The sequence below is a fragment of the Hemitrygon akajei genome, chromosome 4 (assembly GCF_048418815.1).
Source record: "Hemitrygon akajei chromosome 4, sHemAka1.3, whole genome shotgun sequence".
NCBI lineage: Eukaryota > Metazoa > Chordata > Chondrichthyes > Myliobatiformes > Dasyatidae > Hemitrygon > Hemitrygon akajei.
The window spans coordinates 37783439-37799336 of NC_133127.1; the positions used below are offsets into that span (position 1 = coordinate 37783439).

Sequence of the window (15898 nt, forward strand, 5' to 3'; positions counted from 1 at the left end):
CTATTGGGGTGTTCTACTGTATCCAGTACTCCTGCTGTGGCCTTCTGCATTTCGGTGAGATCTCATGTAGGTTGAGAGACCGCTTTACCGAGCATCTACGCTCTGACTGCCGGAAAAAGCGGGATCTTCCCATTCCCATTCCAACATATCAGTCCAGCCTCCTCTACAGCTACGATGAGGCCACACTCAGGTTGGAGGAGCAACACCTTATATTCCGTCTGGGTATCCGACAACCTGATGGCATGAACATTGGTTTCTCGAACTCTTGGTAATGGCCTCCCTACCCCTTCACCATTCCCCATTCCCATTTCCCTCTCTCACCTTATCTCCTTACCTGTCCATCACCTCCCTCTGGTGCTCCTCCCCTTTTTCTTCCTTCCATGGCCTTCTGTCTCCTATCAGATTCCCATTCTCCAGTTCCTTATCTCTTTCACCAATTGACTGCCCAGCTCTTTACTTCACCCCTCCCCCTTTCCCGGTTTCACCTATCACCTGCTACCTTGTATTTCTTCCTCCCACCACCCCCCCCCCCCCTTCCAACCACCACTACTTTACTCTGACTTCTATCTTTTCCTCCAGTCCTGGTGAAGAGTCTCGGCCTGAAATGTCAACTCTTTACTTCGTAGATCCTGCCTGACCAGCATTTTGCGTGTGTTGCTTGGATTTCTAGCATCTGCAGATTTTCTCTTGCTAGAAGAAGGACTAGCCTCATTTCTGGTGAGTTTGAGCTGAAAGCACTGCCCACTTTGGGCTGCTCTGTGGAGAGGTCAGGGCAACTGCTGTCAACCGAATACTGCAGATGCTGGAAATCTGAGAGAAAAGGAGAATGCGGGAAGACCTCAGTAGGTGAGGTGGCAGCAGTGGAGAGGGAACCTGTTAACGTTTCTCTGGCTGACCTTCAGAAGCGGTTAGTCAGAAATGAACATGTTTGCAGATGCAAAGGAGAGGAGAGATCTGTGGGGACATGGCGATTGTGCAGGTAACTAAAAGGTAGAAAAGTTGAAATGCTGAATGAATGACAGTAATTACCAAAGGAATGTGGACGGAATGCTGAAAGTCTGGAATGAAAGATCCGGGAATGCTGATTATCTGTAAGTACTGAGGCTGACAGGCTAAAATGTCCCTGGCTGATGGATGAATCTGATCCATGATCTCAAGTGAGCCATAGAGGGGCTAGAATAGGGGCGGGGTGGAGCGTGGCAGCTGACTGGAACCTCAGGGCTGTCTTTGCAGACTGATCGGAGCTACTGTGCAAGGCAGAGTCACTTGAACTGTATTTGACCTCTCCAGTGAAGCAGAGAGCACTGGATCCATCCTCTAGACTGGAAGAGGTGATGATGAATTGCCGCTTCTTCTGGAAGGACTGGTTGAGTCTCTACATGGCGGGGAGAAAAGAAAAAGGACAACTGCAGGGGAAACAGCAGTAAGAAGGGGAGTGTTTGTATTCATAAAGTTAGGCAGCATGAAAGGGGACCTTCAGCCCAACGCACCCATGCTGACTTGAGCTGGTCCCGTTTGGTGGAAATGAAAAAGTGGATGCGAGGTTTGTGCAAGGAATAATCCGTCTGGAATGCTGAGTGAAGGGAGGCCATTTAGACTTAATTTCAATGTTGGCGATGGTCCTTAATAACATCAGCATTGGGGGTGGTCCTCATTCACATCGGTGTTGAGGGTGGCCCTGTCATCTTTGACAACAACTGGACCTTTGTTAAGTTGAGAATGTATAATCAGATAAAAAGAGTTTGTAAATCTGAGCCCCTTTCAATAAAATATTAAACCCCCTGTGTTTTCCTCATTTGCACTTACCCAGTCAGTAGGATGATAGGGAACTATAGAGTTTCTTCAGAACTTCAGTAATTAAAATCGGTCGGGTTTACCAATTCTGCAAACTCTTAACATCTGGAAATGTATCTGCAAGTTAAATTCTTGGCTCCATGATTCCACATGGTCAAAAGTGCCCGAACTCCTCCCATTCTATTTTCAATTTTTTAATCCTTATAAAGTAAATGCTTACAAAGAAGTAACAGTGTACTCTTCTCTCCCAGATGAATGAGTTCTATTTCCTCTATTGCGGGTATTCCCAAACTTTTTTATGCTATGGACCAATACCATTAAGCAAGAGGTCTGTGTAGCACACACAAAATGCTGGAGGAACTCAGCAGATCAGGTTGCATGTATGGAAAGGAGGTCTCTGCCCGAACATCGACTGTTTATTCCTTTTGATAGATGCTGCCAGACCTACTGAGTTCCTCCAACGTTTTGTGTGTGCTGCTCTGGATTTCCAGCATCTGCAGGATCTCCTGTGCTTACGATTTGCTGTTCCTTTAGTACCGGGTATCTAGTATCACATGACTTACTCCAGACTCGGTGGGTTTCTGTTTAGTTGTGATAGTAGGGTTTTAGCAGAAGTTGTAGTGGGCAGTGCAATCCTTTCTGCACTGATTAGACTTGGGACCAATGGTAGATTGATTGGGTATGATCACCCATCCATCTTAAAATGGTAATCACTGTTGCCATTTGTGTCACAAAGCAGTTCAGCTCACCTGGGCTTTAGATCTCGGTGTCTGTCATTTCAGTTTTTAATTCCTTGACTACTGGAGAGGCTGGTGGAGTTACATTTGATACTGGTTGTGACGTCGGAGCCTCCCTGGGTCTGCTTCCACAATTACAATTCTCTGAAGTGGGAGTGACCAGGCAAATCATTCTGCACGGAGCTCACAACGCACCCCCTGCACGCTTGTTGACAGTCTAAATTTTGCACAGATACTGAAATTGATTGTGGAAGGTATGAATTATTGATCTTTGTACATCTGGAGGTCTGTTGCAATAGGGAATTGTTAAGCATTCATGTGTGAAGGTTGAAAATCTAATTAACTCTTTCAGGGTGTTGCTGTCATTCCTGCACAGCTGCAGCTAAGATGCTAACAGCTACAATGCACCTTAATGACTGAGCAACACACACAGAAAGCTGGAGAAAAGCACGGTCGACGATTTGGGCTGAAACAACCGAGTTGGACAAGTTGACTTTGAGGTTTTTGAGCTGGCGAGGTCCAGTCCCACTTAGAGATAATAGCAGATGTTATGGTACTGCTCTGAATGAGCAGTGCTGTGTCATCCTTGGGACTGATTTGTGCTGTCCATTAGCACTGAGAGGGTGTTCTGGGTTACTGAGCACTGTTTGTGAAAGGTTTGCTGAGAACGCAATCAGATGCCAGATTTGCAGCGCAGTGGTGTTGGGTTTCTCTGTGCAGCAACAGTGCTGGATCTGTCAGAAATGTCCCCCAATGATTGTACAGCACAGGAATAGATCCTTCTAACCAACTCATCCATGCCGACTAATCACGTCAAGTAGTGGACCCAGGTATGTTCGAACCATGTTTGCAGTGGGGATGTGTCGTGATCTGTGTACGTGCTCCTTGCTTTGCCTTTCCATCTTTTGTCAGAGTAGTTTTCTAAATAATCTCTCCCTTGTCCTCTCCAGACCATGTTTGGTCTTCAGTAGTGCTCATGTCAGATTTGCACTGTTTGCAGTAAGGCTCCTCGATGATCAGCAAGAACCACTCTTTCTTGCAACCTCCTGTGGTGTTGATATCAGTGTATGCCATCAGCACAACTATAGAGCTGTTCAGGTCAATGGTGAGGTTGTGAGATTCGCCGTCTACATTTCCTTTACTTGACCTTTTCGTTTCACTCGTTTTCCTGTGGCAGCCATATGTAAACCCCGGCTCACATGAGGGGGGGGGGGGTGAGGGTAGAGTGCCTGTCGATGACTCAAAGTATACAGAAACAAGGCAGCATTAGTCTTTCCATGATGACTTAAAGCTCCCAAAACCATCCCTGGACACCTTCTTCTTGGAGATTTCCCACGTCCATCAATAGCACTCTTGCCATCGGACACAGAAAATGCTGGAAGCACTTTGGGGCAGCACATAGCAGTTAGTATAACGCGATTAGGCTTCAGTTCCTGCCGCTGTCTGTACCGAGTTTGTACATTCTCCCCGTGACTGCAACGGTTTCCTCCAGATGCTCTGGTTTCCTACCACATTCCAAATGGGCCAGGAGGTGTTAATTGGTTACATGGGTGTAATTGGGTGGCATGGGTTTGTGGGCGGGAAGTGCCTCTTTTTGTGCTCTGTCTCTAAATAAATAAAAACAAAATTACAACACTCAGCAGGGCAGGGAGCATCTGTGGAGGAAGAAACGGAGTTGACGTTTCACCCTTTGTCAGAACTGTCCTCCCAGATGTGAGGCATACAGATTCTCTGTGGTCTAAGTGGATGATTGGTAATAGAGGTCGGGGTTTGTGGTGATGGGGGACGTTCGTGCTGGCAGTCAATCATTGTCCTCTTTGTCCCAGGATTATAAAGCAATCAAGAAAAACTGGTCTGTCAATGGAAACCAGTCAAAACTTTCTAACACTCCTGTGGTGTTTCCTCTGGAATTTTTTCCCCTTGTGGTGTTCCTTTAGGGACTGATCTTCGTTTCGTGCTGATTCCAAGGTGCATCCATCATGTGGCTCTGGTATCACTCCTCTGGGAACGTCTGCAGTTCTGGTCAGAACATCGGTCTTTGAGATCTGCTGGTTATTGTAGCTCTTTCGAGGTGTCTAAATGCAAGGTGTGTGGAGCTAAGTGAAACATTTTGAGACATGTTATGTGAATGTTGACAGAAGAAAACAGCTACATGATTTTATGGATGTAAAATGATTCAGAAACACATTAGCAGCTTGCCAATCTTTCCTCTTGCTTGTCTTTGTGTACTATTTGAGTGACATGCACCTTACTGTGTCAGTGTTGCTAGGGGCAACAGCACAAGGAAGAGGTCTGCATAATCAGAAAAGCTTTCTAACCTTTACAAAAATGACTTGCATAGCTGGCAGAGTAAATTCCTCCACTTGTGTTCTGGTTGATACTCTTGTGAGTGGCATCTATATTGAATCCAAAATTCACTCAGTCAGTCTCTTTATAATCCCTTCCTGGTGGTGCGTGAGCCTTGTCAGGATTTGCTGTTTAAGACAGGTTACAGCAGCATGCTGGGCCTTCTCTCTGGCTAGGCCAGGACAAAGCCTTGCACAGAGTGTCAACGTGGCCAAGTGCCACCCGGACATCTATTAGCCTGGCACACTCAGAAATGCTGAATGAGTGCATGTGAAACCACAAAAACAGATGAGGAGGGAACTCGTTCAGATCTACGAGTCAGGGGCTGGGTCACTTGGGCCTTGGATCGTGCTTTGACATTCAATAAAATCACGACCATCTGATGGTATTTCAAGCAGACCCGGTATCCTTTTTCTAGCTCAAATATCAAGAAGCTTGTTTGCTTGGCCTTGAAAATATAAAGTCATAGCTTAGAAGCAGGCCCTTCTGCCCAAATAGTTCATGCCAACCACTGTGCCCACTCGGTCCCAATTTCCTGCGTTCTGTTCCTATCCCTAAGCCCTGCCCCTCTATTTACCTATCCAAGTGAGCTGTTGTACCTCTTTTAACTACTTCCACTGGCAGCTCGTTCCATACACTCACCATCCTCAGTGTAGGAAAACGTTACCCCTCAAGCCCCTTTCAAGTCTTTCCCTTATTCTAAACATATGCCCCCTACTTTTGGACTCCTTTACACTGGGGGGGAAGACCGTAACCATCCACCTTATCTATGTCCCTCATGATTTTATAACCTCTAGATTTTTTCTCCTCATTCTCCTGCGTTCCAAGGAATCAAATTCTAGCCCTACCGTCCTCTCCCTATAACTCAGGCCGTCTTGTCCTGGCAACATTTTCTGGGTATGCTCCGGTTTCCTCCCACTGTCCGAAGATGTTCCAGTTAATTGGTCATTGCAAATTGTCCAGTGATTATGCTAGGATTAAATCGGGGGACTGCTGGGCGGCTCAAAGGATCTATTGTGTGATGAATCTGATTCAGAATCCAGTTTGTTATCACTGGCATGTGTCATGAAATTTGTTAACTTAGCAGCAGCAGTTCAATGCAATACATAATATAGAAGAGGAAAAATAATAATAGTATTAATGAATCAATCAATTACAGTATGCATATATTAAATAGATTAAAAATCATGCAAAACCCAGAAATAATAGATATTAAAAAAGTGAGGTAGTGTTCATGGGTTCAATGTCCATTTAGGAATCGGATGGCAGAGGGGAAGAAGCTGTTCCTGAATCATTGAGTGTCTGCCTTCAGGCTTCTGTACCTCCTACCTGATGGTAACTGTGAGAAAAGGGCATGCCCTGGGTGCTGGAGGTCCACCACTCCTTGAAATTATCATGGGAACTTTGTAGGCTAGTACCCAAGATGAAGCCAACTAAATTCTGTTGCTTCTCTTGGTCCTGTGCAGTAGCCTCTCCATACCAGACAGTGATGCACCCCATCAGAATGTTCTCCACAGTACAACTATAGAAGTTTTTGAGTGTATTTGATGACATGCCAAATCTTTTCAAACTCCTAATAAAGTATAACCGCTGTCTTGTCTTCTTTATAATACATCAATATATTGGGACCAGGTGAGATCTTCAGAGATTTGACACCCAGGAACTTGAAGCTGCTCACTCTCTCCACTTCTGATCCCTCTATGAAGATTGGTATGTGTTCCTTCATCTTACCCTTCCTGAAGCCCACTATCAGCTCTTTTGTCTTACTGCTGTTGAGTGCCAGGTTGTTGCTGTGGCACCACTCCACTAGTTGGCATATCTCACTCCTGTATGCCCTCTTGTCACCACCTGAGATTCTACCAACAATGGTTGTATTGTCAGCAAATTTATAGATGGCATTTGAGCTGTGCCTAGCCACACAGTCATGGGTATAGAGAGAATAGAACAGTGGGCTAAGCACAAACACTTGAGGTGCACCAGTACTGATCGTCAGTGAGGAGGATATGTTATCACCAATCTGCCCAGATTGTGGTCTTCCAGGTAGAAAGTCAAGGATCCAATTGCAGAGGGAGGTACGGAGGCCCAGGTTCTGCAACTCCTCAATCAGGATTGTGGGAATGATGATATTAAATGCTGAGCTATAGTCGGTGAACAGCATCCTGACATAATTGTTTGCATTGTCCAGGAGGTCTAAGTCCGTGTGAAGAGCCATTGAGATTGCGCTTGCCGTTGGCCTATTGTGGTGATAGGCAAATTGCAATGGGTCCAGGTCCTTGCTGAGGCAGGAGTTCAGTCTAGTCATGACCAAACTCTCAAAGCATTTCATCACTGTCGATGTGAGTGCTACTGGGAGATGGTCATTAAGGCAGCCCACATTATTCTTCTTGGGCACTTTGCCTTTTTGAAGCAAGTGGGAACACTCTGCCCATAGCAGTGAGAGGTTGAAAATGTCCTTGAATACTCCCGCTAGTTGGTTAGCGCAGGTTTTCAGAGCCTTACCAGGTACTCCATCAGGACTTTCTGCTTTGTGATGGTTCACCCGCTTTAATGATAGAGATCTCGGGGTCACCAGGTGCAACGGGTTTTCACAGCTGTGGTTGTGTTCTCCCTTTCAAAGCCGGTATAGAAGGTGTTGGATTCATCTGGTAGTGAAGCATCACTGCTATTCATGTTATTGGGTTTTACTTTGTAGGAAGTAATGTCTTGCAAACCCTGCCAGAGTTGTCGTGATGTCGCCTCCAACCACATTAAGAATTGTCTCTTTGCCCTTGAAATAGCCCTCCACAAATCATACCTTATTTTCTGGTACAGGCCTGGGTCACCAGACTTGAATGCTACAGATCTAGCCTTCAGCAGACAACATACCTTCTGGTTCATCCACGGGTTTTAGTTTGTGAATGTACAGTAAGTCTTTGTGGGCACACACTCATCCACACAGGTTTTAATGAAGTTGGTAACAACTAGATAAGTTGGTAACAATCTAGCATACTCATCTGGATTCGAAGATGAATCCCTGAATACAGTCCAGTCCACCGATTCAAAGCAGTCCTGTAGGTGCTCTTGTGCTTCCTTTATCCAAACCTTCTTGGTCCTCACTATTGATGCTAGAGTCTTCAGTCTCTGCGTATACTCAGGGAGTAGAAGTACAGCCAGGTGATCAGACTTCCTGAAGTGGAATAGCATGGCAGGCATTCTTAGTGGTGTAGCAATAGTCCAGTGTATTGTTTCCTCTAGTATTGCAAGTGATCTGTTGATGGTAATTGCTAGTGATTTTTTTCAGACTGGCCTGGTTAAAATCCCCCAGAACGATGGTGAAGGTGTTAGGGTGTGCTGTTTCGTGCATGTTGATCCCATTGCTCAGATCATCTAAAGCCTGATTAACACTGGCCTGAGGTGGAATATATACCGCTAACCAAAATGATTCCAGAAATCTCCCATGGTAGGTAAAATTGATTCCACTTAACTGCTAGATATTCCATGTCTGATGAGCAAAATTGGGACAGCACAGATATATTTGTGCACCGAGAAGAGTTGATGATGAGTCATACTCTGCTTTTGGGAGACTTTGTAGATCTATCCTGACAGTGTGTAGTAAACCCGTCAATCTGAATCACTGCACCCGGCACGGAAGGGGTTAACCAGGCTTCCATGAAACAAAGGGCACACGCAGTCCTAATGTCCCTAGCTGTGAGATAATTGATTTTATTCACCAGAGACTGCATGTTTGCCAGCAAGATGGTCGGTATTGGGTGTTTAAAATCCCGTTTCCTTAAACGCACTTGTATCCCTGACCTGCACCCATGTTTCCTCCATAGAATCCAGCGAGGAGTCCGTTCACAATCGCATTGTTTCCGTCAGTTTTAAGCAGTGATAGTTCGTTTAAACGCATTAAGACATCTTTGTTGACTATTGACCTTAGAAGCAGTTGTGATATTTAGCTGTATCAGGCTGAAACTAGAATATTTAATCATATCCATTGAGCGTTCTGCTGCCACTTGAGTCACCTTGAGGTGCCCAGGAGTGTATCTCAAATAAATAGAGAAAAATCCTCAAATCTTTTCTGCATTCTTTCCAGTTTAACTGCATATTTCATATAACAGGGCGACCAAAACTTACCACCAACTTGTAAGTTAACTGTGACTTGTACATCTATAACATTACATGGTCCTGGTCAGTCTAACGGCTTTTGGAAGCTGCCTGTGGATTCTGGTTTCACCACCTTCCCTGATGATGAGTCCTGGTGTTGAAGACATCCTAGATGCAAAATGTTCTCCTCAGTTCTCCCTTATTTGCCCGGACTTTCACCTAGTGAGTTCACTTTGAATCCCCTTCTGTCTTTGAACTCCTGTCAAATCACCTCTTGATCTTCTCTGTTCCTACAATAACAATCCCATTTCTCTAGTCTGTCCTTGCAGTCCGTGACAATGTTTCTGCTCTGTGATCTCCCTCCCGCTCTCTTTGTCCCACTGACACTGGCCGTACTTGGATAAGCCACTGCAATATAGCAAAAACACTCCCTGTGGGAGCACAGTTACCATTCCCACTGCAGAGAGGTTTCTCCTAAATATCGTACTGGATTTATTAGTTACTTATATTTGTGGACACATAATGGCAGAAGTACCTTGCTGACCCACACATCCCACACAAAACTTTAGGACAGTGTTTGAAATGAGATTCCTCTCTGGAGTCAGATGTGTAAACTTTGATCAGTAATGTTGTTACGTGTGTGTGTGTGTGTGTGTGTGTGTGTGTGTGTGTGTGTGTGTGTGTGTGTGTGTGTGTGTGTGTGTGTGTGTGTGTGTGTGTGTGTGTGTGTGTGTGTGTGTGTGTGTGTGTGTGTGTGTGTGTGTCGTCCCCCACTCTCCGTCTCTCATCTCCATTTAATTTTGTCAAACAACTTCCCCTCTTGAGCAGAAAAGCTCCAGATCATTTAACAGTCTGAGGCAAGAGAGCATTAAGCACAGCAGTGGCATTGGGGGCTAGAGATGAATGCTGAGTTATCCCCAAACCACCCACTTCCGTTCAGAAACTGTTACTTCCACTGCAAAGCAATGGAGCAACTTTGCTTTCTCTCAACCCACAGCAAACCAGTTAACACAGTAGTGAGGACGTGAGTGGGTCTCTTTATCTCAATTTCAAAATCTTTATTCTTGTTTTCAAATCCTTCCGTTACCTCTCCTCATCCCTGTAAACCCTTCCATTCCAACACAGCCTCCTAATTGTCTCAAAACTCCTGCAGCCCTTATATCCCTATCTGTGTACGTCCTTAATCTACATCTCCTCCCCCTATCTCTGTAAATTCTAGCTCCCAGATTCCTCACTCACGTAATTTCCATAACTGTAACCCTCTGGCCCCTACACCCCTCACCATTTCTGTAATCCCCTCCGGCCACTACATCCTCCCTATCTCTGTAACACCCTCTGGCCCCTACACCCTCCCTATCTCTGTAACACCCTCTGGCCCCTACACCCCTCACCATTTCTGTAATCCCCTCTGGCCCCTACACCCTTCACCATTTCTGTAACACCCTCTGGCCCCTACACCCTCCCTATCTCTGTAACACCCTCTGGCCCCTACACCCTCCCTATCTCTGTAACACCCTCTGGCCCCTACACCCTCCCTATCTTTGTAACACCCTCTGGCCCCTACACCCCTCACCATTTCTGTAATCCCCTCTGGCCCCTACACCCTTCACCATTTCTGTAATCCCCTCTGGCCCCTACACCCTCCCTATCTCTGTAACACCCTCTGGCCCCTACACCCTCCCTATCTTTGTAACACCCTCTGGCCCCTACACCCCTCACCATTTCTGTAATCCCCTCTGGCCCCTCACCCTTCACCATTTCTGTAATCCCCTCTGGCCCCTACACCCTCCCTATCTCTGTAACACCCTCTGGCCCCTACACCCTCCCTATCTCTGTAACACCCTCTGGCCCCTACACCCTCCCTATCTTTGTAACACCCTCTGGCCCCTACACCCCTCACCATTTCTGTAATCCCCTCTGGCCCCTACACCCTTCCTATCTCTGTAACACCCTCCGGCCCCTACACCCCTCACCATTTCTGTAATCCCCTCTGGTCCCTACACCCTTCCTATCTCTGTAACACCCTCCAGCCCCTACACCCCTCACCATTTCTGTAATCCCCTCTGGTCCCTACACCCTTCCTATCTCTGTAACACCCTCCAGCCCCTACACCCCTCACCATTTCTGTAATCCCCTCTGGTCCCTACACCCTTCCTATCTCTGTAACACCCTCCAGCCCCTACACCCCTCACCATTTCTGTAACACCCTGCAGCACCGTCACTCCTCCCTATCTCCGTGACCCTCTCTATCTCCCTCTCTATATTCCCCTCTATATCTCTAAACCCCTCCCTTTTCTCTGTAGCATCCTCTGGCCCCTACACAACTCCAATCCTAGAGAGGTTAGGGGCCCCTCTAACCCCCACTAACCCTAACCCCTCCCCATTTCTGTTATTCCTTCCAGCTCCTGTATTTCTCCCCGTCTCTGCAACCTTCCTCCGACCCATAAACATCTCCCTGTGTCTGTAACCTCCTCAACACCTGCTGCTCAAGATGGTGGCAGTGGCCAATGGCACTCTCCTGAACTGTGACTGATTGCAGCCTGTATTTTCCATTTTGATGGCGTATGTAATGTTGGTCCGCGTGAGCGATCTGGCGCTTTTGCTGTTGCCTGGGGAATTTGGCGAGATTGAGAACGGAGAGTGCAGCTGTCGTTTCCTGATGGCGGAACATGAACCCTCGGTTGGCTTCATTACTCCTCGCCCATTAAAGCGCCGAGCAAGATTGAAATCGCGGATGAGAGTGGAAGGCAAGCGGGTGTGTGCGTTTGACCACTCTTCCTCTTGCTGCTCCCTGGGAAAGAGCAGGAGTCTTTTGCCCCAAACTGGAAGGTTTGATCGCAGCTCATAGATGTGGGACTCTTTTTTTCGGCGGGGGGGGGGGAGCTCTGCAGTTTGATGTTTAATATCCCCAGTGCTGATGTACTCTGCGGCTGTGGACTCGTTTTTTGGAGGACTTTGTGGTTCATGTTCTGTGTATTTCTGGATACTCTTTTTTTGCTATTTGTGTGATTTGATCGAGGCGCTTTGGTGCGGAACTGTCTCTGTGACTGAGGCCTGCAGTCATCGACACAGCGCTAAACTGAACTGACTGGTGGCTGTCGCTCCTGGACCGTTTCTGGGACTCTGCGGTTTGACGTTTAATATTCTGTTTGTTATTTGCTGTTTGCGCGATTTGTTCTTTTTCTCGCACGTTGGGTGTTTGATATTTTCTCTAAACAGGTTCCACGTTGTTTCTTTGTTTCGTGGCTGTTTGTGGGAGGATGAGTATCGGTTGTTTACTGCAGACAAAATTTGATGATAATAAATATACTTTGAAACCCCTTCACCCCTCCCTATCTGTGTTACCTCTTTAACCCCTGACTTGCTCACAACCTCTTGGCCCTACACTTTCCATCTCTCTAATGCCTCTCCTACCATACACCCCTGTATAAAACCTGTGCTCTTCTATTCCTGTCATCTTGAACATCTCTCCACCATTCCAACTTCCATTCTTCCCCCATGGTGGTTGTGCCTTCAGCTGCCTGGGCCCTGAGCTCTGCAATTCCCTTTCCAATCCTCCTGGAGGGCAGTGCTTAAGGCTCCCCTCTCTGATCAAGCTTGTGGTCATCTGCCCTGACCATGGTGTGGCTCAGGGCTCAGTGTTTGACAATGGGTCTCAGGTACTGGAGCCTGGAGCTTGAGTAGTTGTACTTGTGCTGTACTTTGAATGATAACGAGCACCGTTTGTCTCCCTGTAGTTTCACCTGCAGCGGAGAGAATCCGTTTCATCCTCGGGGAAGATGACGAGAGCCCTGCGCCCCAGCTCTTCACGGAGATGGATGAACTTTTGGCTGTTGATGGGCAGGAGATGGAATGGAAGGAGACGGCCAGGTAGGAAAGCCATGTCACACATCTCACTCACTATGAGCTGTGACCCTTTCACAAACCTTGGTTGGTCCAAACACTTTTAGAACCAGGGGCTTGATGTCTGAAGTAGAGTCGCTGCTGTAATGTTGGGACAATGGCATTTTGAACAGCAAGATCTAACGGAGGTGAATGAGAAGGTGAATATTCCATTTCTGCTTCAGTCTCCAGTTGAACAAGTGTAAGCAGTCTCTAGTGTTTCTTTGCTACCTTGATCAAGAGCTGCATCAGTTACTCTTTCTCCTCTGCACCCTTTGCAAACCATGATTTCATTCCTACACCAAGCCCCCCCCACCACCCATCCCAGTGTCTCCATGCTCTACCCAAGATTATCTTGTCCAGGACTCCCATCTCTGGCTCCCTCAATCGTATTTCCACTAAGCCACTGACCATCAGGCCCACCTTCCTGCATCAGACACAATGGACCTGGGCAATGTGTCTCCAAGGAGCAGAATCTTCGTTAAACTTCCTTCTCAATGGACTTGCACCTTCCACAGCACCAGCTCCTTCCTCATTTTCCTCACTAACGTGTTTTAAAGGGCAAAGGAGATTACCCCAATGCCCTGGCTCATTAGTCCATTGGTTGACTTCACCAAGATTATCTGTTTGCATTGTTAGCGGGATCTTGCTATGTATAATTTGGCTGCCACCTTTCCTACATTGCAACAGTGACTGCACACCAAAGAGTACTTCATCAGCTTTGTGACACCTTGAGAGGTTTTTAGAAATGCCAAGAACTGCATTTAAAAGGACATCTAAGTTTGAAAGCAAGTGCTAAAATACTGCACTCAAGAAATTTATTTGGAAAACAATCTCTTCGTCATCACTAACTGAGTGTATTAATCTAATCAGCAGCATGTTGAATGTAAACAGTGAATAATGATGAAGAGCGACTCTCAGCTGAACTTTCAGTTGTCTCTTTATTTATGGAATAAATATTGACACTTTGAGTTCACCAATCCTTTGCACTTGAGGGCAAGGCTTGTGTGTTTAATTCATTCATAAGCTACAACAGAAGTGTATTGTCAGTGAGATGTCTCTGAATTCAACCGGGCCTACGGCATGTTCTCCTGATGAAAAGCAGGATTATTTAGCCTGCTAACCACAGTGGGTGGTAGTGATTTTAAATGATGCACGGCACATTAACTAGAACATGGGGAGTGATGCTCTGATACAAGATGTGGGGGTAACTGGTCATGCAAATGTTCATTGTTCACCACTAGTTACATTAAAGTGCAGAGGTGACTACATTTAGTGGGTCTGGAGCCATGTACTGATGTCTCCAGGTAACAATAGCCTTCTGTTTTTTCAGATGATTTTTGTTCATCTCAGAAAATAGACCCCAAAAAAAAAATCACTCTCTGGTAATCACACCTCTACAATATCATAATGAATGGCATCAAGAGCTGATGAGAATTACTAGATGTGGAGAGAGAGGGAGGAAACTCATTTCTGTCATTGGCAGAAACAAGCAAATGTACATAGATGGGCCTGTTCAATTTAATATTACAACAGGAGCTCTCTTGTATGTAGGGTGTCAATAAGTTGTGTGATCATAACCATTGTATGGGGTAAGGATAAAGGATTCCCTTTCCTGGATAACATTAATGAGCCAAATGGGTTTTTACAACATACCAGTCGTTTAATGTTCAACATTATTGAAATTAATTTCTTTATTAATTTCAGATGAATTTACTGAATTCCAAATTTGCTGTAGTGAGATTTGAACTCATGACTCTGGAGTCATGACCCAACACTCTAGCTGCTGCTCTAACAACTTAACCTCTACCCTGCTCTACCCACTCTGGCGGGGATGTGGTCACTTAAAAATCTCCTTCACTGTTCCTCAGGTGGATCAAGTTTGAGGAGAAGGTTGAAGAAGGGGGTGAGAGATGGAGCAAGCCACATGTGGCCACACTCTCCCTGCACAGCTTATTTGAACTCCGCACTTGTATAGAGAAGGGAACAGTCATGTTGGATTTGGAAGCTTCAACTCTCCCTCAGATTGTGGGTAAGCTGACTTTTCTTCTTCCCTGACCCAGGTCACTGGATCATATTTGGGATTGTTACTACAATGAAAGAAAGACCAGGTGACTTCTGAGATTTGCCTCACAACATGAGGGAGCGGAACTTCACACATGAACGTTTTCCCCCTGCTCCTCCCCCGCATCATCCTCCTTACCTATGCCATGTCCTGGCAGTGGAAAAGATACAGAGGGGAAAATCTCAGGGAGAAATAATAATCTGGGAAATTTCTCTCTGAGCTGCTGAGAAGATGGAAATTTATCCAGAGGATCACATAGACGCATTGTCGTGTCTGACAGCTCTGGCCTTCCATGAGATGAGGTTGTTGGTGTAATCACAACCAATCTATCTCCCTCTTAAAGAGTCAGTACTCATTCCACAAGCTCCCACTTCTCTGGGAAAGGGAATCATCTCCCTGTTCCCATCCGTACGAGATCGAGCCATGCTCTTTTACCTTACTGAAATCTGTGTGTTACAGGTGAGGCCGGTATATATTGCCCTTTCTTATTTGCCCCTGAGAAGGTGGTAATGAGCTAGCTTTTTGGACTACTGTAGTACGTCTGGTGAAGGTGCTTCCATAGTGCTACTGGGTGGAGTGGGGGGGAGCTTCAGGATTTTGACCTGGCGATGGTAGAGGTCCCGTGACACATTTTCAGATTAGGTTCACATATGGCTTGGAGGAGAAGCTGCTGGTGGATGGCCTTCTCTGTATCCCTGCTCCCACTGCAGAACTTCTAATCATTGAAGGTTACTTTGGGAACTGAGTGTGAGTAACAACACACGCCCTGAACACAGACTTTGTTCGTTGTACGCTGGGCTGTGCTCACATCACTGTGCCTGAAGGCCGCAGGTTCTGGAGGTGTGAGGACAAAGCTTCAGGCTGGCACTCAGTGCAGGACTGGGAGGAGCACCTTCCTGCAGATGAGTTGCGAGCTGAGGCAGTCCCTGCCCTCTCAGATAGATGTAGGAGGTTACATGATTTGATGCAGGGAGTTTTCCCAGTCTCC

General features: G+C 46.3%; 1 protein-coding gene across 6 annotated transcripts in view; it reads left to right on the top strand.

The window, feature by feature from the left end:
- LOC140726256 (electrogenic sodium bicarbonate cotransporter 1-like) overlaps positions 1 to 15898 on the top strand; it is a 199507-nt gene that overhangs the window by 62700 nt on the left and 120909 nt on the right. For 5 of the 6 annotated variants that reach the window (XM_073042380.1, XM_073042382.1, XM_073042383.1 and 2 more), the window contains exons 4-5: positions 12701 to 12833; positions 14717 to 14877. In XM_073042380.1, the coding sequence (XP_072898481.1) occupies positions 12701 to 12833; positions 14717 to 14877 (294 nt within the window). Of the gene's footprint in view, positions 1 to 845; positions 980 to 12700; positions 12834 to 14716; positions 14878 to 15898 lie in introns of those variants that run through there. The other variant, XM_073042384.1, reaches the window with a different exon arrangement.